The 26641-nt window shown below is 40.6% G+C and overlaps 1 protein-coding gene across 2 annotated transcripts in view; it reads left to right on the top strand.

Annotated features, from left to right (window-relative positions):
• Positions 1 to 1219: 1219 nt before the first annotated feature.
• GRIP2 (glutamate receptor interacting protein 2) overlaps positions 1220 to 26641 on the top strand; it is a 95149-nt gene continuing 69727 nt past the window's right edge. The window contains exon 1 of one of the 2 annotated variants that reach the window (XM_053469247.1): positions 1220 to 1715. In XM_053469247.1, the coding sequence (XP_053325222.1) occupies positions 1661 to 1715 (55 nt within the window). In that variant the 5' untranslated portion in view covers positions 1220 to 1660. The remainder of the gene's footprint in view (positions 1716 to 26641) is intronic. The other variant, XM_053469249.1, reaches the window with a different exon arrangement.

The following is a 26641-nucleotide window of genomic DNA, read 5'->3' as shown; positions in this document are numbered from 1 at the left end:
TACAATAAGTAGAATACAAGTAGAATAAAAAGGTGTTGTAGGTGAGCATATCCCGGGTCTGATAAAAGCATGCAGAAGATATACTGAAAAGAAGGGCGCACAATCAGAACTTTAAATAGAAAGGCTTTTAATACGTAACGTCAGGCATGCAAATCCTGCCGTATCGAGAATCCTGCCGTGACGTTACTCGGTCTATTTTTACACCATCAAGTAATTTGCGAGTACCTCGAAACCAGATATAGTCACTCCAATCCCGGGAAGCTTCCAGATGCAGCGGATACTTAGTGTCAGGGAACGTGAGTACGCGCTGCATCGGGCGTAAGATGTGAACGCTGATAGTGACAAGTAGAGAGGAAAAAAGCGAGGAAAGAATATAGTGTATTTTTCACAATTTCCCAGTGATCACGCCAAGGGGTGAGTAGGGTTCATCGAGAGGCCTCTCTATCAGTATGAATGCGTTGCTAGTTGGAAACCATCCCAAGGTGTTTCTTTACGCCACAACTGGCATTAAAGGGGTTAATGGCATTCCATACGTCACATTCCACCCTGTGCAGTATGGAGTGGGAGAAGAGAATCTCGCCTACTTTGCTACTTTTTGTTTGCGACTAGCATAATCTTTATTGCATGGCTGGGATTGATGGGAGTTGCAATCCATTACTGACATGCATATAGTCGACCGCTGTTTGATATGCAGATACCATTTGCTCTTTGAATTAACGTTAACATTTATTTTTAGTAGACTTCTACATACATTTGCTTCCTTATGAGGCCCATGCAGTGTTTGATTGTAAGCTCTGCGGCTGAGCTGGCTTTGCGACAATGGGTGCAGTGCAGGGTACACACCGCCTATAAGAAGGGTAATAATAATGAGACTTAAAGCCCCTGACACTCACTGTATATAATAGCAGAAATTCTATCTGTTCCTGGGAGTCGGACTGTACCACTGCTCTCAGAGGGGTAGAAAGCCCCCCTACTCCTAGAAATACTTGTCCCCTCTTCTCCCTCCTAGTGTTTGTGGAAATAGCAATAGGTGCTGAGATCCAGAGGCTTCAGGGTAAGACCTAATTACTCAGCCCTGGGGACGAGACATTGGATAATTGTGAGCTTCTTCTGCCAGACTCCCCTTAGATCCCGGCCCATATGGTACATTCCACACTGTCTGGGATGTGCATTTCAGGTGGCTATTGAAGAAGGCAGGGGGAGGAAGCGCACAGAGCCCAAGGTCCAGTGGGATGGAGGGTCTGTAAGCCTCACACAGACACTGTGCACACACTACACAGGGGGCCACCGCCAGCCCTGGAGACTCAGCCACCCCAGTCCATTGCTGGAGTGTTCAGTGCCAATTTGCCAGTAAAACCAGTAAGAAGGGGGCACTAGCAATTCTGCACAAAGAACCACTGGTGAGGGGAACTGACTGCACTTCACAAAGAGGGAGATGATGCATTAGAAAGACAAGCAGGAAGGAATAAGGAGGAGATGCTACCAGCCATATGACAGTTCATACCCCAAGCAGGGCACTAAAGGTGCACCTTGCATCCCCATGTTAAGTCACCCCCTAACTCATTCCTTCTACCTTCTGCACCTGCACAGTCTTGTTCCTCGGTGACAGTGATCAGGTCTTGGGTGCCCACCTTCAGCACATGTGCCAAGCGGTGCCAAGATGCCAGGCTGGAGGAGAAACCTCTCACTGTGTCTGCAGAGGATGCAGGATGATGGTAAGGTCTGAGGGTAATTTATTGGCCATTGGGGCTCAGCTGGGTGCCAGGTCTATACGATCAAAGGGGTGGGAGGGCGATAAGGGATTTGGGTGGGTGAACCCTTTAAATGCTGGAGGAATCATGGCCTTTGAAACATTTTTTTTTATGCTTCGCTAACAATACATTCCTAGAAAGAAAAGGCAGGAACACCGCACTCTAGAACCTTAACCCTTTCCAATGTTCCTGGTGCTATTTGTTTCTTCATTTGCAACATACGTGCAATTATACACAAATATTTATAGTGAAATAGACATATTGTTCTGTTTATAAAATCATAAGCATGAGATATGAAATCTATATTAGCTAGTCTTCCTGTCATGCACGTTCCATTTCTAATACTTACATATTGTATATGTAGTCTTTGAATCCAGTTTAGCACATTTTCCCATAATCTCTTTTAATTCCGGTCTTAACTTCACTTGGAACAAATTTAGGCATTTTACGCTAAGCTTAACTGCCTATTCTAAAGCTACCCTTATGAGTCAAGATATGTCAGCTAATTATGGAGCTCTCCTAGTTTTCTCTAATCCACTCAACCAATCTTACCAAAGACTTCATCTAGTACTAATTTTTAAGTCTTTCTATCTTTCTATCTTATACTTAGTACAAACTGTCTTTACCAGACACACCCAGTTACACTAGTATTTCCATCACTTTTATCAATGTTTTTGATCATCTTTCATCCTGTGAATAAAGTTGATGAATCTTCCAGCCAACTCGCCTCCCACTCAGCAAACCTGATAAACATCTTGTTTTCTCCACTTAGGCCCCCATCTACCAAGCATTTCAACCTTCACCTCTTGCTTAAATCATTTAATTCCATTAACTTCTGTTTTTTTCCAATGCATACCACTCCACTCAGTCTTCCTATCACTGATCTTAGTTAATATTTTAGGTAATCTGTCCATCTAATCATACTCAGCTAATTTACCCTTTATTGCAAACTAGCCAGCCCATTCATTTTCGTTGTTCACCTGATCAACCAGTCCAGTTGGCCAATATAGTCATGCATTTGGCCCATCTACTGTCTTTCCCATCATACCTTTGTATTAGCCATATTGTGTAGTCCAGCCACCTCCTATGATGTTCACCTACCACCATGATCATCATGAGTAGGCAGCAAGAGGCTTTGTCAGCAACATTAACCAAACTTACCATGAGCCGCCAATGACTTGGAAAAGCCTTACCACGGACACAGGAGTCCTCATATGGACTCCTGATAATCACCATATTGACATCATTAGATAAATTTCCTGACATTTCAAATAGTCTGTTTTCATGGATTTCTCCCTTCTTTGCTTTTCCTTCCTACCTTTCCATCTCAGACAGACTGCTAATTAGCGTGAAAAATATTTATATATATCCCTCCTTGCCATTGGTCTCTTTATCACTTTATTACCTTCTACCCACATTCCAATTCCCACTCTCAACTAACTGAAATAGTTTGCTAATGTTCTGCTATATATTATTACTATCTCATACCCTGACCGAGTGTCTAGCCAATATCTCAGACTTGTTCCAAAAACAAACCTTCTGCGCTTAATGGATAAAAAGCTATATAATGTTCACCAGCCGAGATACAGTATTATGAATAACGCAGCTTCTACTCCATTCCATCAATTCATGGCTCAGGACCAGAGAATCCCAACCATTAAGTAAGGCATTTCTGTTTATTTAGCTGTAACTAAACTATATTTCCTCTTGTCCTCCTATACTCAGCAGTGTCTTGTCTCTCGAATGGTCCTGATGCATTTTCAGGTCTACCTATGCAGAAGATTGCTATGCAGGCTTCTCATTCCTTCTAGAGCCTTTTAACACTCTGTAATACAAGTGTAAATGAATATACATCAATGAGAATTTTACAGAAGATTGATTACTGATATTTATTATTGGAAATATACTTATCAGTTGTGGAAAAATGTAGCCACTGATACCACAGAGTATTTTGGTGCACTATGAGAATTACTATAGAGGAAATGACCCTCCATAGTTGTTTGCGCTTTATTTGGCTCTTACCACTGGGAAGTAGGATACTGTGTTAAGATTTCAAATGCTGGTCTTTGTAGGCTAGGGAGTTTTAGTGCTTTAAGGAAGTTCAACTTTTTATAGTGTACTTTAAGTGTCCAAATTTGTGCCTAAGGATGCACCAAGCTCATGTTGTATCTCCAACAATTCAAAGCTTCAAACCTACCTCCTTGATGAGTCCCATGGGTCACCATTGTTCATTTTAAAATTAGTTATGTGTACCCTTCCACCTTTAGATTGAAAGATGCCATGAGCCGGACCCTCTGGATCCTAGATGTCTCTTCTTCAGATGGAATTCCATCTGAAGAACTGTCTTGTGAGATTCCAAAAGCTTATCTGACTTTCAGTCTTTTTCTTCTCTTGGTCCGTTGGCATCCTGGCATTTCCATTTTCCATCTAACTACTACAGATATTTGTTAGGCTCTAACGCGTACTGGCTGTGTCTTGAAGATATGTCTCCAGCTGTTGGTTGAACTTATTTTCCCATGGTTCTATGGAAACAATCATCAGGCTCTTTCTTAATTTATGCAGCTTACTAGGCGTCATGAACTGTAGTCCCACAGGATGGTGGCTACCAACCTGGTAAATTCTAACCTACTAATCCTTTATACTGTGTATTTAGTGCTGTGTTCGTATTGTGTTAAATTGCAGATTATGGAGAATGAAATATGGAATTGCATAAAATGTCATGGAACATTTTGTCCTGAAAGCATGGACTTCTTTTAACAAATAATGTTTGCAATGTTTTCAGTATTATTCCGTTGATGGGACTAAAGCGGGTTTACACGGAAACTAACGTCTAATCTAAAGCCTATACAAAGAATTCAAGAACTTGAATTTGTATTTGAACGAGAGGCTGGTATTTCAATGTTTGTCAGTAGGTGTCATTGGCACATTAGAAGTGCTAGCCGTTCAACTCATACAGTACACATAACTGTGTTATATGCCCCTCCAGCAAGAAATGGGTCAGTGCGCTCATGTCTTCCTTCCCTCCATATATTTAAATTTCCCCTTTTTTCAGTGATATTTTTGTTTACCGTATTAAAATTATCCAAGGAAGTTACAGATGCAGAATGTCTTTGATTTGACGGAATGTAGCTAAATGTCAGATTGGGTGAACCTGGTGCGTCTTACCTGCCATCCGATACAATATTTCTGTGTCAGAGTTTCCTGCTGGGACTGAGGTTCACAACCTTGAGAGATCAGCGTATTACATATCACCCAACACTTGACCGAAAAGGGACCCTTATAAGATAAGAATAACACATTTAAAAAAAGGATAATGCAATTTATTTTAATGCACATTATAAACACATTTATGGTTATGCTGGGCTGGAGAACATTGTGATACACTCATAATCCTCAAACCCTACAAAAGAGGGATACCAAGGGAGGAAAAAGAGACAGAGGGCTTTGAGAAGGACGGTCTCTCCTACAGGTACAACTAATGGCATTATCACTTTAAGAGTTGGTAATGATCAGCAATCATCTGCCAGCCAAATAAAATACTGTGCATTAATCAGTGCTACATAATATATATATATATATATATATATATATATATATATATATATATATATATATATATACAAGAATACATTTTACCATGACTTTGTTCCTGATGATGGGACTAGGAACTATTTAGGTTTGACCCAGAGCCTCCGGGTGAAACCCTGCTTCTCCTGCTCAGTTTCTTCATTCTCCATGTGGTGGAGCAGCAATTGACCACACCCACTCCCAGCCCTTTTCCCTCCCACTCTCCACCCATCAAAGGGTGTCTGTGTCCTTTCACAAAGGCATTGCCCCAGAGGAGGCAGAGTTCCTAGAAGCCTACCAAGGGATGTTCCCAGGTATGCCTATGGGCCAAATTCTACACTCCAGATTTTGTAAGGCTGAAGAACTCATAGGATGTATTGTATGACATCATAACAATCTGTGCTTCAAAACTCTATGTGGCCCTATAAATTTTTAAAAAGATAGAGATCTAGCCTTTTTGAACTTTTTTAAATATGTATAACGTGATATACTGTACAGAATGCCCATGAGTGTAGTATATATATATATATATAATGTAATGCTTTATGAATTAATGTGAAGTTACACATGAGCTTCGGGAAGGTAGGGGGGTGAGGGGAGCGAGATAGTGAGAGAATAGGGAGTGAGATGTACGAGTGTGTATGTGTGTGTTAGTATGAGAGTGTGTACAATGTGTTCCAATGTGAATGTTAGTTACGAGGGGTGACAGTAATGGACTAATGTATCACTACTTGCCCCCTGGACCAAAAGGTTCCAGACATCCCCTGCCTCCTGACAAAACAGATGCTCATTTAAATGCTGGTTGAATTTCACTCAGTCATGGAATTACTTTGCTAAGCCAATCGCTCTATATGTTGATTGCAGATATATGTTGAAATGATGATGAGATGCATACAGAATTTAAAAAAGCACTGGTTTTATGGAAGACATCTTATTTTCAATTAACAGATACCCTACAGTATAATATACATTACAGTTATCTTTATAGCACCAGCAGATTCCGTAGCGCTGTTACACCATTTCAAAGCAGTTGGACTTTTCCATTAAACGATCGGTCAGGTATCAGTATAGATGAATGTTGTATCCATGGGTTTGGATAATACAGTTCTTTCTCTTAGGACTTGGATGGGGGGGTATGTTTGATGTATAAGTGGTTTTGTGGGTGGGTTGATAATGCTACTTAATGCAGTCTCGCGGCACAGAGCTCTCGTTATCCTCACATGTCCTATCTCGGTAGCCAATCATCCAGTCTCGTTGCTGGCTGTCTCGGACATCATATGAGCCCCTTGGGTTGGCCTTGAATGCAGCTCTTTCACATGTCATTCTAGGACAGCCACGAACAAAGCTTGCGTTAATAAAGGCTTGTGTCTTTCTGATTGGTTGTGGTTGTTGTCATGGTTACAGAGCTAGCCCACTTACCTGCATAGGCAACCCTAACAAGCAGGATGCAGTCCTTATCACTACAAAGGGTGGCAAATTACCCAAAACATGGATAATTGCATTCTTTATTAAAGAACACTCACTATACCATAATGATATGGCTTTATTATGTATGATGTCATTTCTAACATGCCAGTCATTCCTTAAGAACCTGCTCTACGACATGTGACGGCTTCTGTTGTCCTATTTTCCCCCTTTTGAATGAAACAATAAATCCTGGTCGTAAGGGGTTAATTCTTTGAATGCAACCTCTGGAGGATTGCGAAATATGGAAAGCCAATGAATGTGTCGGCTGTGCTGTGGCATCTAAATAGTTAAATCGATAAGAACTGATTAGTTTCGGATGGGTGTAGGAAGAGAATAGGAGCAGATGGGCACGTGGCAGTTAATACAGGGTCGTTGTCTGTGTTTGAGAGATGTGCGCTGACCCATATGTACTCGGTATGTAAGATCCATTTTTCATTCAAAGACGAGAAAGAGAAAGTGGTCCACAGGCTGCCTCATGAATATTCATGACGCCAATTTGCATATTATTAGCATTGGCACAGTACGACTTGCCTTAAAATCATTACTGTAATTATTTAGCTTCCACTTGCTACACATGAGGTACGTCACCGGAACAGAGCTCAGCCAGACAAAAGCTTTTGGATGGTTATTTATAGAAATTATCGGATACCCTGTGTTTAGGGGCTTTTAAGGTCTGCAGTCCAATTTTCTAGGCAGAGAAATGTAATAAATGGAAAGAAATCTATTGTCTCTTTTTTTTTATTGAATACAATTTTCTCTCTGTCCATAATGTCTCAAATGCTATTTAGAAGATCCATATATACTTTGGTATCAGGTTATATTATGTTGTGAAAAGTTGTGAAAAGATGGCTTGGAAGAGCTTGAATATAAATTGTAGCGCACAGGATTTAAACCCAAGCATGGTATGACCAGGGTATCTCCGTTGGGTTGGCTGATAGTGGTCTCCCTTTTCACCAGCCACAAAGCGGGTGTTTTGTAGCAGAAGGGCTGCTGCCCCCCCCCCCGGACCTGCCCCTAGGCCTGGTTAGCAAGGGCCAGAATACACTACTGGCCCCATGTTACATGGCTAGTACTTTGCTATCTTTACTGCACTTGGACTAATCAATATTAACAGGGATGCCAAACACCAGCTAAAGATCAGCCAAGCTGGCTTCTGACCACGTTCACCATGGACTCCGTGATGAAGCCAACCTGGTGTAAGTTCCTCCAACGTTCGGTTGCAGAGAGGAACATTCATTGGACTTTCATTTTCTTTTGAAATCCTTTGGTTTTGCAGGTACATTAAAGACAAAAAAATGGAAAAACAAAAGCATAATATAACTTAGTATCAGTGAAATCAGATTCATGTTTGGTTAGTTAGACTGCAACTGAACAGCATATTACTTGAGTTGGTTGCCTACAGTAACCACTTAAAATAGAGAGTGTCGTGTTTATTGAGTAGACTCCTTCGTTAAGTGCAGCAGAGCTGTCTTTCACTGCTCTGAATAATATTTCTGTCTTGCCCTTTCATTACAAAATTCCCCACGTAGGGCTCAAGTTTTGGCCAACTCAAAACGAGCAGATATTAAAAAAAAGCTAATCTAATGCTTCATCTTGATAAGCCAAATTCTTCAGTACAGGAGTTCATCTGCGGCAGCCGAGATACGATGAACACATTCTGTTAAAACCATCTTCAATTTTTTGTGACAAGTGGTCTCTGATTATCGGAGCGCTCCGTTGGCTTCCATGTGCTGGCTTTGAAGATATATACCCGGAGCAATCTCTTCTCTAAATCAGGATCCTGCAATAATTCAGTCACTTTCATTAAGCCTGCCGGATGCCGCCAGTGTCAAGAGAAGCAGGAGGCCTCGTGTGACACATAGTCCTGGCATTTTCATCACCTTTTTTTGTCTGGAAAGTACAAAAACATAGCTAAAGCCAGCAGCACAAGCATTTAACCTTCAAGTCCTTCAGCTTTTGCCGTGAACAATGAAAGACCCCGTGGCAGATGCCTCTAGGGCTTTCATAATTCTGCCGGTTGGGGGTTTGTAGAGTGATGATGCTGTGTTCTGTGGTCTCCAGGGAGTGCTTGTTTTATACATTAGGGGAGTTAAAATGATGTCGGCTACCCAAGGATAAGAGAAATATATCAATTTATCAACTTTCAGCACTAATAAAACCTCTCCCCGAGATACAATGCAACTTCTAGCTCTCAAGTTCCTGTGGACCCACCTAATGGATTTAGGTTCTAAACCGAGGAATTCTGTTATTTCCCAACATATCAGTCATTTTACAGTCCACCTATAGACTCAACCTGTTCTTCAGTTCATTAGTTTGTTAGAAGAGAAAATGCCTAAGTAGGGAAGTCTTAAGTCAATCATTTAATCAAGTTTCGGTTATTATTAGGCACAATTAATTTATTTTTGTATATAGAGAGCAGGTCACCCATCATTTTACCTTTAATTACCTAGGGGCTCAACTTTGATGACTCTGGGGGCAGCCACTGTCACAATTCTTGTGATGGTAATTCTTTTCTCATGTAAACCTGGGTTGCATTGTTCATCACAATGAATTTTTACAAAAAAAACGACTTGCAACCGCTCTCGATAAAGCTGTAAAGTATGGAACCCTTGTGCAGAAACCCAATGTTCTTCCAGTCTTGAGGTCACACTGAAAATGTCCAGTCTTGTAACACATGATTTTTGTACTCATGGTATAGCCCTGCCTTTTGTATATATTAGAGCACAAAACAGCTTTATGTCCTTTAGACGGATAGGGTGATCGTGATGCCATGAAATCCATCTATGACTTTCAACATCGTTATAATAATATCTGGAAACATAACCTGCACTTTTGTTGAATATCCTAAAATGGGAAGTCCCATGGAAAGATAGATTTATTGGAGCATTACGTACAACACTGTATAGAATAGTGGAGTTTAATATTGATAAATGTGGTTTTTATTTCATTATATTCCAATAACCTTCTTTTATCTGCTGACCTTTGGTTGCTGTTGTAGGCAGTTATTGTATATTGTGAAGGACTTCCCTGCTCAGACATCATACTGAGCTGATTCTTTGTGGCAACGCTAATGAGGTCCTGTTTATGTAATAAACTAATTTACTACATAGACCATAGGGGAGCGTAGAACCTGAATAGCATAAAAGGCGCAATCATTCCGATTCCTGGGTTGCTGCTAGAATAATTTTTTTTTAGCTTACAGCTTCAGAACATTCTGAATTCTGCCATTGATAGCCATAGTGTTTTTGCATGTATTCTGTCTGCGCGAATTAATGCAATATTTTCCTTAAAACAATAAGTTACAAGATAACAGTAATTAAAAATAAACAATTAAACATAGAGTTGGTAAATAAGTAATATCCAAATTAAATGGGAAGGTTCTACAGTGTGTGTATTGAGTGCCAAGACTACTGAGATGCCTAATTTACATAATGTTTTTTATTTACTTTAAAAGAGCAGTTTGTATGAATGTAACTTTTTCTTCAGGGTTCTTAATTGCTTGATTTCATACACAGTAGTGTTTTCTCTTTTGTATTGTGTGATCTCCATACACTTCTAGAGCTTTTCCGATAGACGCCTTTTTAAAAGTTTCCCGCCTAGGCTGACCACGTGTCCCGGGTTAGGGGACTTGTCCCCGGCACTCAGAGACAATGAATTCAAATTTTTAACCTCGCCTGCATGTGTTTCCTGGAGCGGACGTCACTTATCCATGTGTGTCTGTCAAAAATGGGACATGCACGTACCAGGGAGCTCTCCGGGTTGACCTGGAGTCTCTAGATGAAGTACTGCTTCTCTGGGTCTCTTGGTCACTACTGAGTAGTGTTTAGCCACGCCCACTCCCCTCCTACATTCACTCCTACTCAATAGTGTTTGAGGCCAGCCCCACCCCTATGCGTGACTAGGATGGCTAGCCCAGCCCCCTAGCGAAGCCAGTTACCCAGGAGAGCTCCAGGTAGCCTGCCCAGGGAAGTATGGTGGGGGTGGGGGCAGGAAAAACAATGATACAAAAACAGGATAGGGCAAAGTCTTACAGGGGGAATGGTGGGCACAAAAATGGAAAAGGGTAACCAGAATACAAAAAGGGAGAGAGAGAAAGGAGCATCGATAAATAAACAAAAGAGGTGGAATAACTTGATGGGGAGGAATAATTATTCAAATGCTGTGAACGGGAAGTTAAGATTTCTGATTCCAGCAAAGAATTGCAAGGTTTCTTTAGCGTACTGAGCTTAAAAATGTAATATTTGGAAGACGTGATAAATCTGTTTTAAGGGAGATGTCCTGGTACCTTAATCTCCTCTCATCATGTGACAGTAAAGGGAGGAGAGGCTCAATCGCAGCCATTCTCATGAATATGTAAATGCATCCCAGCAGCATCCGCAGTGACTCATGCTGGGTATTTTCATTATCCTATAAATGCAATAAATGACACAGCTTACGGCAACTGAAACGATTAAGATAAGCGTTAAGAAATCCCGGATAGAGATGCGATGATTGGACTGTTGTTCATTACTAAAGGAAAAATAAGTAGATAGATATGTTTGTTTAATATAAAAATTCAACCTCCACGAGAGGCATATTTTAATTCCCCAATTTCTGTGTTCTTGTAGATAAAGAGGCACAAGGATTTATCAAAGAAAAGCATGATTTCTATGATAAAAAAGTACATTAAAAAAGTGTAGGAAAATGGCCCCTAAACTGTTATATATAAATATATAAATATATAAACATCTAATATGGCCTTTTAATTCCTCATTAATTGTATTAATTAATTTTTTACAAACAGTGACTGATCTGCTGGAGGGATTTTTGGGAAATTATTACTTTATAGAAGTTATTGAAAGATTAACACTTTGGTGACTGCAGCACAAGCACGATTAAAGAAGTGAACACGTCATGTGAACGTCTAGTATGGATGCTTTACTTTGTATACACTTTTTGCTCCTTTTTTTTTCGGTGACCCAAATCTTTCCTCTCCTGATGTCGCTCTTTTTTTAGGAAAAAAAAAATACGATGTATGATCCTGGATACTCAGGGCCAAAGCTTAACGGCACCCAGGTATGGAAGACAGTAATGTATCTATGTGAATTAATAATGGAACAGAGAGAATAAGCAGATGGAATCAATGGACTACAAGACATCACAAAGATAAAGCTGAACTTGTTTTAATTATTAACATTTTAAAGACTAACTCATTCATTAGAGAGCGCCGGGACAATAGCATGATATAAGTTCCTGTGCCTCTACGGATGAGCCTCAGCTGTCCAGAGGATAATGTTACTTGTCTGATTCCTCAGAAGGACCAACATCCCACCGCTATCCACACATCTCGGCAAATTTCTTCTACATGTGGCATAATGCGGTGTTAAAGGTGTTAGTCTTACCCCATCAAATATAGGGGCCAAGTAAATACCCAATCAGAAAGGCTACAATTAGGTAAAGAACAGCTTAAAAGAACGCAACCAACAAATGGAGGGTTTCCACAGGGTCCAGAGGAATTACATTCCAGAAAACTTGCTGTAAGTCAGCATATTGGCCTTTTCTGCGTGGGATCCGTGTCCAAAAATATGATCCAACTTCATATACAGAGATCACAAGTAAGTGCAATGAACCCAAAAATGCTGTGATGAGGCAGCTGATGAAAATAAGTTCTGATTTCCAGTCCACTTGTTCCGCCATGGGTTGTGGTGATTGTCGGTTTCAGTATCCTGAATGTCCTCCTCCTTGACAGTCCTTGATTTCATCTTAGTTGCCACAGGAAAGATGCACACAACAACAAAGGGAACTGCAAAACTGCTGGAAAACAAGATGGCCGGACATATGAAGCCAGCTACTCTTCAATACATAGGAAGAGCTGGGACAAGGAAGACGAGTCCTGTGGTGCAACCAAAGCGGTACAGAATCCAGATCACAGACACCGAATGTTATAAATCCTTTCACGGGCTACTTCATTGACTATCTCACAAAGGAACATTGTCCTGTCATCAATCGAGATAAATGTTTAAAGAGGAAATCCCATCAGGTGTGACATGATGATATCACAGTAGTTGCTGGAGGCAGCCAGGCTACATATGTTACAATATCTGACAGGGCTAATGGGGGACATTTGGCTCATATGGTGGATGTGGCTTCACGGTAAAACTTAGCGACCTTTTCATAGCAATTTCTGCTGTTTCTAAAGACATTATTGTGGCTTTTATGGTTGTAGAACCCTGTGATACCCCCATACCCAGCAAACACTCTGATCTCCCAGAAAAAAGGGCATCAGGTAAGGAAAGAGGGGCATCAGGTAAGGAAAGAGGGGCATCAGGGAAGGAAAGAGGGGCAGAGGAATTTGGGTCCTACAATAGGGAACAATGCTTAAAGTGCACGCAAAGTCAATTGTTACTCTACCGCTGATCTGAAAAAGAGCTGAGAGGCTATAGAGATTTTGCGTGGAAAATTTACGACCGTTCTGTGTGTCTCAGGTCTGTATCCATGCAAACAACAACTCCCCTTCGGTATCTAAAGCACAGAGTAAATCTCTGACAGCGGGAACAGAGAGAAATAAGAGCCATGTAAGAAAGGATTCCCGCAGCGAGAGAGAATCGATAGGCCGGTCTCCCCTGTGACCGCAGGTCGGACGGCAATGAATTTGCTTGCTCTGAGTGCTACCAATTGCAATTCAGCTACATTTGTCAATCAATAAAACAATAGTATTACATTTATTCCAACATATTCGAGTTGCATTCATTTTTTTGAATCCATTGGCTGTTACCTAAATCTTTGTAGTTTTTATTTTTCTTAGCTCTTTATTTTTAACTGAATATTTGCCATTTTGGCTGTTATGTCTAGTGGGGGGACTCCGTTCTCCATCGAGGGGCTGAGACGGGATCAAGAAACCATTTTGGCCCAAGTATTGGCTGGGATCGATTTAAGGCCCAGAACTCTTCATTTTTGGTGCACTTGGAAAAAAAACCGATATGATCTATTGTTAGTAAAATGCCAGGGCCGTCTGGTAATTGCCAGCCTGACCCTGGCAAAGAGGAGACTGACTTTATTTTGGTGTTGATTTTAAAGATAAGAATTCAGCTTTTTATTTCAAACCATTCATTTTTTTCCCTCTACTCTCTCATCTGCTTTCTGTTGTGTTTTTACAAAAATAAATAGCATAAAGGTATTTTAACTTTTACGAGAAACTCTTGGGTTGTACTATTCTATATAAAAATGTATTTATTGAAAAGTATTACTGTCCCAGTGGCTCAAACATTCATTCTTCTCTGTAACACAAATAAAACATAAGTGAGCTTTAAACACTGTTCACCCAAACCCACCTGTGATCTATTCTGCTTATTATACGATGAGCATTCAAGGCAGGGTTTTGTTCCTGGAGATGATTTCATTACGGCCGTTGGGGGAGCTGCCTTTTTTTTTTTTTTTTTTTTTACACAGCATTTTCGAAGCATCCGAGCGATTCGTGCCGTCACCTTTCACCTTTTGGGGAGAAGCCTGGGAGAATATTGTAATACCGTGTCTCTACGGAGCAGCGCAAGGAGCAGTCCGCTCTGCTGATACAGTCTGACAGGTCGAGGCAGCCCAACAAAGCTGGCTTTGAATTTTTTATACCTACCTATGGGAATACAGAAAAGACTGAGAATGTTACAATAATTAACGATAACATTATTAGAGACGGATTTCCGAAGCTCTTCATCTTCTGTGTATCAAATGGAATCTCAGAATACTGTTTTATGGTGAATAGTTTGGAACCCTCTGGCCGGAGATTCCGGGTGAAACGCCGGTTGTCAGAGTCCCAGCGCTAAAAATCTGGGCCACCTGAGTGGCGGTTTGGGCTTGTGTTGGGTGGTGTGGCTATTGGCAGGAGTAGGAGGGGCCAAAATGGGAGGGGTGTGACCAGACCCAGAAGTGGGTGTGGTCAACATCACACGCCCACCATATTTGAAGAGCCACCGAACTCTCGGCTGCTGAGAGTTGTGAGATGGCCGCATCATGATTTTAGAAGTCTGTGGGCCAGTCAATTGAGATCATTTGATCTCCATAACTGGCCCATCGTCCTCACTGTCCGTAAACACGGGATAGCGCCTTTAAATTGGGATTGCCCTGTGAATACCAGGACACTTAGGGGTTATGATAAGAGAGGCTGGAGAGAAAATGCTTAAAAGTGAAGAACCTGAAATGGATACAAAGTGTACAGATGTATCATTGGGCCCAGGTCTCGTTGCCTTCCGAAGCGCACCTAGCATCATGGCGATAAAGGAAGGAACCAAGCTACAAATTAATAACTTTACTGAAAACAAAAGGCATAGATTACAGCTCTTTTGGGACAGACCAAGCAGCATAAAGTACAGTTTAATCTCTATAAATTATGACACTAAACAGATACAAACCATGACGACGGTACTTTATTAGACATTTCACAATAAATTGTTTCCCTTATATAAGTTAAGCCACAAACCATCCTCCAGGCTGCAGACGAATCTCATGCAGAATATATAATGTAATGAATACATTGACTAGGAGATCAACCTCCTGCCAGAGATCACCGCATCTCACCGCTGGCAGCTAAACACGGAAATAGTTCACATGAGAAATAACACAAAAAATGAATGGTGGGTCGTAGTAACCCCCTGAGCGTGCAAGAATGAAGCGCATGCGCTTCTAATGCTGGCAGTAGCGCATGAACCGACTCTTGGGATATAGAAAAGCTGACTGTTGTATTTAACACTTCTGCGGCTTGTTAGACCGACCTCATTGTAAATGCAATAGGGAACAGGTTAAAGGAAATCAATGATCAAACCCCACCATCCATTCCACCCCCCGCCATCTTTATAAACCCAATTAGTCGGCAATATCTTAAATTCAACCAAAGAACAACCTGGGTTCAAATACAAACCTGTGTTATCCCCCAACGTAAAATGTATGAATAAAAATGTAGGGTTTGATTATGGTTTTTATTGATTTCACGATGATCACCTTTTTATTTCGTGGCGCCCAATAGTACGATTGGCTCCCTTGGCCTAGACCAGAATATGCCGCTGCCGGAGGAAGTTATTATATATTTCTTTCTGATTTATGTCACCCAAGGTTCCTGATTAGTATGTATGTTTGCTAAATGCTCTGGAATCCATTTTTCGGGATGTCTGTTAAAGTACACAAGGTCACAATGTTGCTGCATTTTAAAAATGTTGGCAAAAGGCGCAGTAAAGCAGCGGTAGCCGAGACATCTCCCCGCTATTAATCTTCCCACACCTGAAGTTTTTTGGGCTCAGTGAAATGATAATCAAAATGCTCTCACTGGCAGATGGAAGCCGCAGGCATAGCAGAGAATATTTCATCGGAATCAAAAACCGATAGGTCTTCCCAGTTAGAAATACCAACAAATAGTAGTTTTCGTAGTGCAAGGAGAATAATAGAGACTTTTCCCCTTTTTTTAATATGTCAATCGCAAAATTATCCAAAAAGCTGTTAAGTTCCCTTTTAGTCGGCTGGCCCTGCATTCTGCAAATAAGTCATGTGTGAGTTATATCGCCTGCGCTGAATCCTGAACACCCAGCACTGTATCTACAACTCTGACATAATAAATGATAAATGATGATAATCTAGATACTAACCGCTCTCCTTGTCCTTATATTCAGAAGCCGGGGCACATGCCTCCTACTGATACAAAGACATCAGTACACAGATCTCACTCTATCTCCTAATACACAGGCATTAGGGCACCTGCTCCTCAACTCCTCCTAATACACAGACATCAGGACATCTACCTCTCACCTCTCCTAATACACAGACATCAGAACACCTACCGCTCACCCCTCCTAATACACAGACATCAGGACACCTACCTCTCCCCTCCTCCTAATACACAGACATCAGAACACCTACCGCTCACCCTCCTCCTAATACACAGACATCAGGACACCTACCTCTCCCCTCCTCCTAATACACAGACATCAGGACACCTACCTCTCCCCTCCTCCTAATACACAGACATCAGAACACCTACCGCTCACCCTCCTCCTAATACACAGACATCAGGACACCTACCTCTCCCCTCCTCCTAATACACAGACATCAGAACACCTACCTCTCACCCCTCCTAATACACAGACATCAGCACACCTACCTCTCACCTCCTCCTAATACACAGACACCAGGGCACCTACCTCTCCCCTCCTCCTAATACACAGACATCAGCACATCTACCTCTCCCCTCCTCCTAATACACAGACATCAGCATACCTACCTCTCACCCCTCCTAATACACAGACATCAGGGCACCTACCTCTCAGCCCTCCTAATACACAGACATCAGCACATCTACCTCTCACCCCTCCTAATACACAGACATCAGGACATAGACCTCTCCCCTCCTCCTAATACACAGACATCATGGCATCTACTTCTCTTTGTAATACAGCTCTTTCTTTGCATCCTGATCGATGTCGAAAGCAAGTACTCATTCATGCATAACCAGTCTATACGACATAATATTCTCTAGAATGGCACCATTGCCGCAAACATAAGACATACAACTCCTTAATTTATTAAAGAAGGAAAATGAATCTTCCTTAATGTTATTATTAACACATTCACTGCTAGAATGGGGGATGCGCAGCCATGAATCCCTTCATCATGGGGGAGCCCACGTGAAGACAGTTTGTTCTCCCGTAATGTTATTCTGTGTCTGCTCTTGTTGGCGCGAGCCGAACGCCTGCGCTGATTTATTTTATAATGTGAGGCTCATCATCTCTGATATATTGTCTTTGCTTTGTCACAATGGATAGTTTTGCTCCTTTCAAAGTGTCACAATGGATTGTTCGGATTCCATAGCTCGTTACAAATTGCGATGTCTTTTTTTTTTTTGGTTATTTTGCTTGGCCGGTTACACAATGGCTTCTCTGCGCTGCTCCTGCTAATCCTCAGCTTCCCCCTGTAATGTTTTATCTCTTGTATTTATTGATGTGTCTTTTTAGAATCGAGCTGAGCTTAACTCTGCAAAGCTATTTAACATGCCTTGAATTATTAACAGAATTCCTTGACAAATAGTACAACATGAATTCTAAGCATAAACGCCTTTCGGTTGATTGATGATCGAGTTTACTTCTAAATGTCTCTTTTCACTGTCAATCACTGAAACAAAAAGAAAAAACAGAGCATTCATGGGTCCATCGAGTTTGTATTGTATGCTTGAATGATCCATGTTTTGAAGACTTTTATCACTTCTCCAGGGAAGCATATCACCGAACAGATTGACTCTCCTTCTTCCACCTACCTCTGTCTCACCTTTCCTACCCCCATTCCTGCTGTCGGGTGTCTCCCACCATACTCTCTTAATCTTAGGTCAGCATATACGTATGTTTTGGAATATCATTTAAAAAAGGTATAGACTGGGAGACAGTAGAGTGTAATGTATATATGTGTGTATATATATATATATATATATATATATATATATATATATATATATATATATATATATTCAGTTTTTGTATTATGACCAAATCTTGGATTTTTTTTAAAGAAAGACAGGGCTGGTGGGATTTACTGCAAATAGTTAAATGGTCTACAGTGTCCCTGATGTGCTTGATGTATATCACAACATCTATTTGTCACTCTCGAGGGGGAGGGTTGGACTCAAAGGGTTAATCTTATATTTTACATGAAGAGGGCTGACCATTTACATAAAAGCATTTTGTTGGAGAAACACGGCCCTGAAGGAGGTATTTGCTATTTTTGCCCCAGGGCCCAATTGCAATAATCCTCTCCCCTTTATTTGGCTCCTGAACAGCATGGGTCGGAAGCGGATGGAACACACGAGATGAGGCTAGCAGTTTGCAGAGGCCCCTGATGGAGCTCCGCAAGACTTCTGTATTAAGTGATGAATTGCTGCCTAGTGACCCTTGGCCGTGGTAGGAGCTGAGCGCTCTTAGTGCTGTAGTTTACCCGCACTGCTTTAATGCAATTTTTTGGGAACATATTATCCTTATGTAAGCTTAGCCAGTAAAATATTGGAATTTTGGCATTTTTTGGTTAAAAAAAGGTAACTTTTATAAAATCAGCTGTTTAATAGTCTAGAAACCTGGAACAGGGAAGGTACGAAGACTTGGAAATTGGAGGCCAATAAAGATATACAGTAACGTGTAATGAAATAATGCAATTTCCTCTAGCAACACCTAATCATGAGCTTACCATGATGCCTAGGTAAAAGCAGGAAGTGTACCTGTGTATGCTTCCTGTGTGCCCTAAAATCAACGAGAGTAGCAGCAGCCAATCACGTGTATGCTTACCGAGTGTCAATGTTTAAATAAGATATATGCTCGAGCGCATGTGCAAGAAGCATAGTTTCTCCATAATATCAATATCGGATTTTTCTGTGATTACTTGTATCAGACAGGTCACTTAAACTGCTAATCAGGTTGATGGTAATTGGAGGGCTTTTCCGCTGACTATTAAAAACCAAAATGGTTAGTGAACTGAATGTAGCTTTCGCTGTAACGTATTAACAATTTATAAACTGCTAAACAAACAGGCTCAGTTAAACAACCCAGAGCTAATTTACTCTTTAGTGATTACGGCTCTTAGAGCTGATTTTCTAACACAAATAGTACCTTGCCGCTTATCGGTGAGAAGGTTAAGGGCCCCTACTTATTAATGCCCCACGCTCACAGGCCCGAAGCATGTCTGCTCTCTAGCTAAGGTGCAAGGGAAAATATTGGTCTCGTTTGGCCACCACCCTTGGCCGGCTGTCCAAAAAAGGGACCACATTGGTTAAAACCCTGATATTAATGATAATGCTTCACGCTTCTCTAATCACTGCTCGTTGTCTGCCTCTGTAACATATCACTAAATGATACACAGATTGCTCAGCCCTTAAGTCGGTGGTTTCAACGTTTTTAGCATTTTTTAACTCGTTGAAGAACCGTGTAAATGTGGTAATGAGTTCAGTTCAATCATTATCTGCCTCCGTAATCCAGCTTTCCAAAACGAGTGTTCTTCTGGATTTTATAAGACTGTCTTTCAACTAAATGGAAAGAACAAACAATTCTTTGATGGCCTCCGTGTGCTGCAGGCGGTGAGAAAAAAAATAATGAGTAGGAGATTTATGAAGAGCGGTAAAAAGATTGAATTCCATGTTAACAGAGCGGTCTCAATTGAAAGCGCGTCAATAGCACTTCTGCCATTAACTCCCTCAACCTGCGAAGGAGATAAAAGTCTTTTGATTGTGCAGATAATTAGAATGTTTAGAGCTACGATCATGACCAGGTTCATTGTTTGCATTTCACTTGTAAACAACATCATTCTTTTTTTTGGATCTCTACAAATGTTGGTTCAGCACCTCTTGTCTGGACATCCATGGCATGAATGGAGAAGAAGCAAGGTGATGGACCTCACCTTAGTGACCAAAGTCTTCATATTTCTTGTATTTTACTGAGGACCATTTTCCATAAAAGAAGTTCCGAGAAGGTTAACCATCTCTTTATGTGTCCACGGGAGGATCGTCCATTCGTGGAAGAGCTAGACTCGCCCTCACTTTATAATGTCTCTTGACCTAACAATTTATAGGAAATGTCTGCAGCAGGACTAGGTTGTTGTTGACAGCTACGAACAGCTTTCTAGACATAGTGGAAGCATTTTTTAATCTATTATTGAAAACCAAACATAGCACAAGTCTTTTTTTTTTTAGATTTTAAGATATTGCAAGACTTAAAAGTCAAGGACTATTTTATCTCTGAAGAGCTTGAGTTATCCACAAGTGCAACAACACTTTATAACTAATCCTTCTGAGACCTTTAGATCCAACTAATACCTAGAGGTATGGGACAATTAATGGGATCGGATAAGAATGTACATTTTTATGGCACCTAGATGTGAATTTGTAATATATCTAGATATGCCATTTAATAGGTCAACAGCATTACATAAGTGTATTAAATATATTCAGAAATATGATCCATTTTAAAATGTAAATATTCACTTCATTAAGTAGCATTACATCCGCTTAGCCCAACCTGCTGGAAACAAGCATAATTAACTAAGGAGGAAAATCAAATCGTTATTCTACTCTTTCCTACTGCAGTATATAAATTCAGGTTTAATAAATGTCTGCAAAATGTGAAGAAACGGGACAGTTTTGTTTTATTCTCATAGCGTGTATTCTGGCTTTTGGTGCCCAGCTGCACAGAGAGTTGAACGGTGTAACAGTTTATGCGTACATTCTACAGAGAAGAAGGTTAATCAGCACCCGTAACACTCAAAGGCGCACAACGTGGTAACTCGATGGCGAATAACATCGCAACGTTACAAAGGTGTTACTAATTCTATTTTTACTGTGCATGTAAATAATAAAGGGTTTAAACAAGTAAAAGGCAACGTTAAAACAGGAGACTATATGATCATACTCCCTCAGATACTCCCTATCAAGTATCTGAGTATTACTTGTGTTTAGTCCGTACTCCATTCCCTGCTTGTCCAAGCTTCCTCAAGTGTTAACGTCAGGGCAATTAAAAGGCTAACGGGAGGGCACAGGCCTCGTTGTGATATAACTGTTACTGCTAACTCTAAATAGGCAACATTATTGAATCCAACACACACAGAAACTCACACATTGAGTTCACTGATTTAAAAGTTAGTTCAAGGAATAAAGATCTTATATTTTATTTGGTGTGCTAATACTTCAGTAACTTGTCAGCCCGGGGAGGCAATTGCCCCCCCAGGCCACACCAAAACGCTCAAAAAAAGGCCAGAAGAAGTGAGAGGATGGAGAAGGGAGCGAGTGATGTATGAGTTAGAGAGGGAGAGAGTATGTATGTTGCATGCATGTATGTTACGACAAATGTGCATGTCTTAGCGTGTGTGTATATGTTTGTTAGCATGAATGTGAGCAGGACTATGTGTAAGTGTGTGTGTCAGCATTAGTATATGAGTTAGGACGAGTATGTATGTATGCATGTGCGTGTATTAGCATGAGTGTGTATGTATAAGTGTGTGTGTTAGCATGAGTTTATGTGTCAATGTGTGTACTAGTATGAAAATATCTGTGTTAGCATGAGTGTGTAAATGTCAAATTTGTGCCCCTGGGCCAAAATGTGACAGCCCTCCCCTGGCGGTCTAGACCCTCCTTGGTGTTAATTGTGGTTAACATCTTTCATGGTTTGCAATTCAAGCCCCTGACTAAAACCCCAAGTAGTTATCATAAAATCTATACTGCGACTGCTACATTGAAATCGATAGCAAACAACACATCGTAAACGGATACATTTTACCACAAAAAAATTATAGAATCCTCAAGACATGTCCAGAAAGATTAATTAGGTGCACAGACAGGTAAAAACGCATCATTTAACCCTTTCAGTGAAAACACATGGAACGTGACATAAAAATAAAGCCATTATGCTAGGAATTAAGTTTTTGTTAACGCATTCACAGTTAACTCTATATCAGGAGCGTCCAACGTGCGGCCCTCCAGCTGCTGCAGGACTAAATCTCCCATAATGCTCTTTCAGCTAAAGGGCTGGTTGAGGAGGATGGGAGATGTAGTCCTGCAGCAGCTGGAGGGCCGCACGTTGGACACCCCTGCTGTATATGGATGACATCTTAAAACACAATATCTTTCCGGTATTTGACAGATTTTTACTAGGCCCTTTTGGACATGATCTTGCTTTATTTACGCATAGATTTAGGTGCGGAGCTTAAATGGTTACTGAAAATTGAATTTTCGTTGTTTTTTATGTCTGTTGCCACTTGGCTACATTACAGAAAACGTTGAGGATCTATGATCACAGTGCTGAGCCATTAACATCTTTCCAGACCTGTATCTGAGGCTATTGCTATAACTCAGCGGCCGTGACTTACAGCTTCAGCGCGTGATGCATCTCACGGACAGAAGCGAAAGCATCCCGTCTTTAATCAGAGGCCGTAAAGGAAGAGGTGATTTGCTTTGGCGCGAACACAGCAGGCTTTGATTCATTAATCTGAGCTGCAGCGGCCGGCGTGCATTTTGGCTGCGATGGCTATTCGTCATTAGACGGAGCAAAGCACTTGTGAAGTGCGCGGGGACGCTGGGAGCTGGATTGATAACCAAGCTTATGACGGGGTCATCAGGAAAGATGTTCAGCTGTTCAGGTTGGGGTGGGATAGGGACAGAATGCGGAAGACTCATGGCAGTGACAGCTGCTTACTGGCTAATGGAAGAATGAATGATCAGTGATCAGCCCACGAAACTCTATAACCCTTCAACTGGAACCTTTAGATACAAAATGTATCAAGGCAGAACTTTCAAGCATTCCTGTGGAACTTAATACTTGGTGACATTATTTCTTACGGATGCGGTTTGGAGGGTAGGGGGTTGCGCTTCCTCTGATTTGGCCATTAACTGGATCAGCGGTCCTGAACCCAGTTATATAATAACTCAGTTGGCATTGGGTTTAAAACAACAACAAGATTTAGGAAGGACAGGATGCGAAGTGATGTTCGATCGGTGACTGTCAGGTCATATCTGTATTTGCAACGTCAAAAGATACACAGTGGGAACGTAGCGTTCAGAGGCACTCTTTCAGCACCGTGGACAGCGCCAGGCTATGCGCTGGGGATTACAGATTAAAATAAGCAATATGTAGGTATTAAAACTCTGTAACGTGGTGAAAGATGCCGTAATCAGGATCTGCATGATTATTCGTCCCTATGAAGCTATTCCGCCTTATATCTGTGTACTTATATTATATATAGAGAGCAGACATTATGTTTGAAGGGTTATAGATGTAGGATTAGATATTGTGTGCATGGAAGAAGCGGTCCTAGGTTTTTTGCAGTCCCCAAGTGAAAAGATTTATCAGAAGCAATCAAAAATAATTCTGCATAATCTGAAAAATGCATTTTTTATGGCCACAAAATTATTAAAAGAAATAATCTATTCTAATAATATAACCGTGGCATCTGCTACATTGTGGCAACAAAATGAGTTATAAGTGCACAGCCTGTATAATGGTTCATTCTATTAATGTATTTTACATTTTGAAAGTCAAGGTTGCTTTTGAACTGGTTCTACACAATTAAAACGTCCTTCTGTAACCGGCAGTGACCATTGCCTGCTCGCAGAATTCTATTGTGTTTTTGGATAACCTATCTTGGGTTGGATATTAGAATTACAGGCATAAGAATCGGGTTGACGCTAATGGTTTTAGAAGCTGTAGATTTAGGGGCTGAAGATGTGATGGTTTCCATGGGTAGTGGCTATGGATCTTCAACTAGGATTTAATGACTGTGGCCGTAGGGCTGCTTTCTGGGTCTATTAGGCACCAAATAAATGAAATGATCAATTAATGCTAAGATTTCACTAACCCATATCTTTCTATTACTGAAATGGTCACATTCAAGGCCATGTTACTCTTACCTGTGATGAATAGTTACTTTTTCCATATGATTCCCCAAAAGCATAAAGAATCATATTTGAAAGTATATATATTTTAAAAAATATATATATATATATATTAAGTTCCCAGTGAGTATAATAACCACCCAGCCAACCTCTGGTATTGTATATATGGATTTATAATATAAAGCCATAGTCCCCAGCTAGTCAAAAGACGCATGATCCGTAGTCCCCAGCAGTCCAAGTTATTTGTTCTTGGCTGAAACATGATTCCATCTAACTAGCCTTGTATCTGATTTATGGGTGCTGAAAAAACCTACAGCTCACATGGTACTTTATGATCTTGCTTCTGCAGTCAATTTACACAAAGGTCGATGAGTCAGAAGATGACTCATTTAAACAATGTATCACGAACGAGTTTTCGTTGATAACGTTCTGCAATCCTATTGTTTGCAACCAATAAAACTTGGAACAGAACAGCGTGAACGATATAGAATAACCTAAACCCCACTGGTAATAACATGACTTTCATTATGCTATATTGGTCTAAAATATTTTACTATGATCCATAGTAAAATTTTATTGGATTGTAATATAAAAAATGTTCCTTTAAGAAATATCTTGGATATGTTGGCTTTTTAGGGTCTACATTTTAGTGAGTTAGGAAAGGACGGAGTTTGGAGTGAAAGGGCAGTCATGTTGCATGTTTTTGGTCCTGAGTGCCCAATTTACTGCATAAAACCAAGTTGCAGACCTCCAAGTGCCAACCCTGGTCTAGTGCATATACATAACACATACTCAAGCATATACTCACACTCACATGTATACACACACACCTAAAAAACCATGTGCTGCTGCCACCATCTCTCCCATTTCTCCCCATTTCTCTTCTTTGTCATTATCTCCCAATTCTTTCATGCAAATTAATATTATTTAAGAAATAATTCTATAAAGTAACTGCTCATGCATTTTATTGGCGAGCCAGCTACGCCATAACTGTTTTCTGCCTGAACTTACTAATTAATTGTTAATTGTATCTTAAAACAACGCTTGCAGTGTTATTAATGTGTACATATTTTTTTTAATCTGCAGCAATTTGGGGCAATAAATGTTTTTTATGGATTAAATTTTCCGTTTAAGGTTTCTCTGGAGTCTCATTACTTCAAAGGACATTAGAACATATATTTTATTTTGCATAAGTAAATATTTAATTAGGCAAAATATATATATGTTAACATTTTTTTTTACTTGCTTACCTCTGAACATTTGAACTGGCCAAATAAGGACATTTTTGTTATATGGGGTGTGGTTGGAGGCGTGTCTAGGGGGTGGGGTTTCACCAAGACTTTTTGATGTCACATTGTGATCTAAGACATTTAGAACATGGATGCTAATACCTCATTGGTTAATTCGTTTACAGTATGTCTGGTAATAAGAGCATGCAAATAATTTTTGATCATTTTAGCTAGAATGTTTTTTTAGAATAAATCCCTCTTTTGAGTATTGTCACTTTGTCAAAAGGCATTCATGTCAGGCATCTGACCATGACGAAACATCTTGGTGTTCGTTGTTATCCGAACTGTGCCTGAGTGACAGGTAGCTGATCTCGGGAAATGCTGCCTGTATAATAGCAGGTGCTGTCACAAGGAAAATGACTACGTCACCGCCACAAAGGTCTCATTAGACTGTCAGGATGACAGAAGCCCCGGCGCACTAATGGCTAGCTGAGTCATTGATAATATGCCACTTGTCAGGGTTCGACTTGTTGTGTTTAGCATAACTGCGCATCGTCGGTAAATGCAGCCCCTGCCAACTTCAGCCGAAAAGATTTCAGGCACTGGTCGTAAAGTAGACCCCTCTGGTACTGAACTGGTTAACACGCAAAGTTATTACACTTGTTATCAATGCTGAAATCGTAAGAACTGATTTAGAATCAGGCGTCACTCCAGATGCTGTCTGTTCAACACCAATATATAAGTGTAAGTAGAAATATAGAATTTGACGGCAGATAAGAACCATTTGGCCCATCTAGTCTGCCCATAAAAATGTAACGTTCGATCTGGGGGTCCCTTTGCTTTCGACAAAGGCATTTCAGTCCATTTGTTGCCCCCATTCTGCCGAACGTAACTCTTGAATAGCTAAGTGCAGCATTAGAAACATCATTCCTAGTACCGTTGAATGTCCAAGCTCTTCCTTGAATTTTCACTAAATAAAGTATTATTCTCATACTATTGTCTGACTCTATGTTTGAAATATTCAGATATGAAAGGATATTTTCCCTTTCTCAGTCTTACTTGCCCGCCAGTTCCAGTTACTGCACATTCATTGTCGGTGAGGCTGCGTGGGGCAGTAGGCCGCCCCTTTAAACGATGAACGGTCCTTCAAAAAACAATATTTCATTTATTTAATTTTAACCTAATGATTTTAAGAAACGTTGCCCAGTGTTGGCGGCGTTTCTAGCGTGTCCCAATGAATATGTTCTGAGACAGAGAAG

This window comes from Spea bombifrons, chromosome 6 (genome assembly GCF_027358695.1).
Source record: "Spea bombifrons isolate aSpeBom1 chromosome 6, aSpeBom1.2.pri, whole genome shotgun sequence".
In the NCBI taxonomy this organism is placed as follows: Eukaryota; Metazoa; Chordata; class Amphibia; order Anura; family Pelobatidae; genus Spea; species Spea bombifrons.
Note: the sequence above shows the minus strand (reverse complement) of the source record. Positions and strands in the feature narration are given on the sequence as shown.